Source organism: Gymnoscopelus microlampas, assembly GCF_963454915.1.
Source record: "Gymnoscopelus microlampas genome assembly, chromosome: 1".
NCBI classification, from domain to species: domain Eukaryota; kingdom Metazoa; phylum Chordata; class Actinopteri; order Myctophiformes; family Myctophidae; genus Gymnoscopelus; species Gymnoscopelus microlampas.
This window is the reverse complement of record NC_139962.1, coordinates 41365259-41367758: the sequence shown is the minus strand read 5'-3', so window position 1 is coordinate 41367758 and position 2500 is coordinate 41365259. Positions and strand designations below refer to the sequence as shown.

Genomic DNA, 2500 nt, shown 5'->3' with positions numbered 1-2500 from the left:
CAGGAGACCACAAGGGGAAGTACATGTAATTTCCCCATCTCTTATGTACATATAGTGTTTGCATTTGTTGATGACATGTATAATTGTGTACATTTGTTATGCTATGGATTGAATACACAGGACCACAATGGAAACAAGTCCCAGGACTTTTTTGATTTATCCTTTTAGCCTTAATGTCTTACTGTACCATGTACTGTTTACATTTCTGACTAATAAAGTATTCAATCAATCAATCAATCAATCAATCAATGTGTGTGTCCATTTGGGTCTGTGTATGGGCGTGTGTTATCAGATGTGTTACCTGGTATTGTCCATTAGCCAGGTCCACAGTAACAGTAAGTGTTTCCTCCATGGAGGGGGATGCAGTGATGGGTTTAGACAGCCAAATGGTTCCCATGTCCTGGTCGTTGATGTAACTGAGAGGATGAGCATGAAGGTCCAGCCTTAACACCCTGTTGTTGGTCGTGTCCTGGACCGCGTTGGGGATGCAGTACCTGTTACGATATAAGCCAATAAATACAATCAAATCAATAAATAAATGATAACATCAATACATCTGTTCACTTTCTCCAACATTACATATCTCTTTAATCCGGTAAACCCAGTAGTAATATCGGAATGCAGGGGACAGTTCTAGCGAAGGTTGTGCTTCATCTAACCATAACCAACCAAGAATTTAATAAAGTGATGAAAATGATTTGTGCGATAGATTAATTAATATCAGACTCGTTATTTAAGGTAAACTGAAAGTTTGTACATTTGTATGAAAAATAAATCACACTTTGTCTGTGTCGAACATAAAATTCAGGTTGTCACAGAGATTTTTTTCAATTTGCTGATCCTGACAGTAAAACTTTCACCAAGCCTTGTCAAATGAATAGCTTTTATTTAAAAATAAACTTTGTGCAGGACATGGTTCCACACTTTATTGTAGACATGCTAGATGTGATTGTGATACCATACCTCTCCACTAGGGGGTGCACTCTGGGGTGACTGGGAGGACAGCGACACTCCGACTGGGTGTGCAGGGAGGGCAGGACCCCCGAATACGCCTCCACTACCTCCCTGTTAGAACAGCAGCCAGTTGAATAGAAATGTACCAACATAGAATGAATCACACAAGAGGGAATGCTGTTAGACTGTATACCACCACAACTGTGATTCCGCTGTAGGCTGAAGATGATCACAGATGTGTATAAAATACATATATGTTAATGTATGCATGTTTGTCAGTAAATACGGCAATCACTCAATCTATCAATCAATCAGTTCTATTACTGTATTGGATGGTAAACTAAAGGCAAACAATTTAAAACTCACAAACTTTCACAGGAACCAATAGATGAAATAAGACATAATGTGAGGATTCTCTCTCTCTCTCTCTCTCTCTCTCTCTCTCTCTCTCTCTCCACATACTGTATGCAGTACATCACCAGTGAACAAAACACTAATTGCCTGCTATCGGATTCTTGAGAAAATCCTCTTGCAGCCGTATGGATCCTGAGACGCAATGATTAGCCTTCCCCTCCCCTCCCTCTATCACTCGCTTCATCCCTCCTTCATTTGTTCCTGCCACCCATCCCCTACAATCCATACAATATATCTCCATCTATCCTTCCTCATTGCCGCCCTACACTTCTTTCACTAGTCTGTCACTACACATCACTTCTCTTTCTCCATTGCTTGATCCCTCCCTTCTTCACTCACTTCCTGTTTCTCTCTTTCTTTGCACCGTCTGCCCAACTCACCTGTTAGTCAAAGTGTCTGGATACAATCTAAAGTCCTGCATCCGTCCAATGAACTGATTAGACCCTGGAGACAAGGAAGGAAGGTAGAGGTATATTAATGGTTTCGTATTGAATACAGTCTTAAAAGTAGTGCATTATCTTATCTAATAGTGATGTCATCCAATCAGTAATCTCTCAAGAACAGATTCTGCTCTGCGCTTGAATCTGTCGGTAGCCGTGTTGACAACCCGTTCACATTGGCTACAAGTGGGCGTGCCATCAGATCAGGAAGCAGGCCGTGCTTTACCCAATCAAATGTAGTGGCCGGGATTTACGTGTGTGCCGTTCGTTCCCCACTGGAAACAAACCGAAACTCATTTAACAATAGCGTCCTCGAAGCCGACAAAACCACGGAAAGTTAGTAACATTTTAAATTGCTCTTTCATCATAGAAACAAGAGGGGTTATAAACAAAACGATCCATGTTCTTTGGGAGAAATGGTGTTAGTGTTCCGTGGAGAAATATTGTTAGTGGGAATGAAAACATAGTCGCAGCACCGGAAGTGAAAGGCTGAAGGCAGACCAAAACTCCGGTTTCCCTGAGCACGGGTCGTCCGTTCAGCTCCGCCCAGAGCCAAATGAATAAGTAAAAAACAGCAGAGGGCACTGTCCTTTTTATTTGGCGATGGGTTCCCAGATTGTCCAATCAGAGATAAACGGCTTTTCACTGTAGAGTTAAACAGGACCTGGGTCAGATATTACTCGTTAGACTGG

General features: G+C 41.8%; 1 protein-coding gene across 1 annotated transcript in view; it reads right to left on the bottom strand.

Annotated features, from left to right (window-relative positions):
* ush2a (Usher syndrome 2A (autosomal recessive, mild)) overlaps positions 1-2500 on the bottom strand; it is a gene marked incomplete at both ends in the record, with an annotated part of 295634 nt that overhangs the window by 254955 nt on the left and 38179 nt on the right. The window contains 3 exons of the mRNA XM_084054952.1: positions 302-494; positions 964-1065; positions 1749-1812. Coding sequence (XP_083911078.1) covers positions 302-494; positions 964-1065; positions 1749-1812 — 359 coding nt within the window. The remainder of the gene's footprint in view (positions 1-301; positions 495-963; positions 1066-1748; positions 1813-2500) is intronic.